General features: G+C 28.3%; 1 protein-coding gene across 1 annotated transcript in view; it reads right to left on the bottom strand.

The window, feature by feature from the left end:
• Positions 1-977: 977 nt before the first annotated feature.
• The window catches only part of LOC122572393 (40S ribosomal protein S6-like), a 16663-nt gene continuing 16352 nt past the window's right edge, over positions 978-1288 (bottom strand). Inside the window, exon 6 of the mRNA XM_043737315.1 lies at positions 978-1109. Coding sequence (XP_043593250.1) covers positions 1097-1109 — 13 coding nt within the window. The 3' untranslated portion in view covers positions 978-1096. The remainder of the gene's footprint in view (positions 1110-1288) is intronic.

Here is a 1288-nt window from a genome sequence, read left to right as displayed (position 1 = left end):
AACAAGCAGTTATTAATGTAATGGAAGTAAACTATAAAATATTTCAATACAAAATTATTGCATTTATATATATTAAAATAACCGTAATTACCTTTATAATATTTGTAGGCTGATAATTATGGTCTTCATAATCAAAAGTACCATACCCCGAAGTTGCTCGTTTTAATGTATCATGGAAGTCAACAATAATTTCGTTCAGTGGCAGTAAAAATTGAAACAGTGTTCTATTATGACCAATATCTTTTGCTGTTTGTTGCACTCCGCGTCTTTCAAAGCATAAACTTAAAACAGTACCCACATATTCAGCTAGTATTAAAATTATAAGTTGATTAGCGTTTTTTTTAATTAACTATATTATACGTAAAATTTAATTAATAATATATTAAATATACTTGGTGCTATAATAGATCCTAATACCATAGGTTCATAAAATTCTTCTACAATGTTAGGATCAGGAAACGTAAAAATTATTTGACTGCTACAGCTGCAATATACAGATCATACATACTTTAACTACAATCTACATATGTATCTCTGTATATATTATTCGAAATTGAAGAGTTAGGATCATTACAGAATATCATATAGGATATGGAATATATTGTGATGTCTTTATATAAAAAATATATGTGGAATTGAAACAAAAAGTATCAGACAAAAGATTACTTTGCTGTAAACATGGAGTAACAAATTCTACCGAATTTATTAAATTCAGAGTCTGCTAGAACTAAACTTTAGTACAATGTTAAAAAATTAAATTCGATATTCGTCTTAAACCAAGAATAATATTAAAATTATTGTTGATGTTGCTAAACACTGTAACTCGGTCTAAATCATTTCAGAATTTAAAAAAATTTTTAATCAATTAAAATGATAAGCCTCTACCTTACGTATATGCTGTATAAATTTAAATGAATATAATAATATTGAATAAATGAATTACGCACATGGAACATATAAGAGAGACCAACAAAATATTACAAGAAACATATAAATATTTATTAGGCTTATATACAACTTATATTTAATAGGTTTATATACAACATATTTATAAACAATTTATTTGTTTCATGTTGTATTAGAACATTGCAGTCTTTTACTTTTGAATGGTAGGTGCAGACTGATTGGATGATTTAGAATCTCGCATAGAAGCGCTACGTCTTCGCTTCAGTTCTTCTTGACGTCTATTCTTGGCTTCCTTTTGCCGTTGTGCTAACAGCTTCGCATACTCCGCTGCTTGTTGCTTGCGAGCCAAGCAACGCCTTTTCTTTAGAGCCAGTCTATGCCT

Source organism: Bombus pyrosoma, linkage group LG11 (assembly GCF_014825855.1).
Source record: "Bombus pyrosoma isolate SC7728 linkage group LG11, ASM1482585v1, whole genome shotgun sequence".
Taxonomy (NCBI): Eukaryota; Metazoa; Arthropoda; class Insecta; order Hymenoptera; family Apidae; genus Bombus; species Bombus pyrosoma.
The sequence above is the reverse complement of the archived record's forward strand: the minus strand, read 5'-3'. Positions and strand labels throughout refer to the sequence as shown.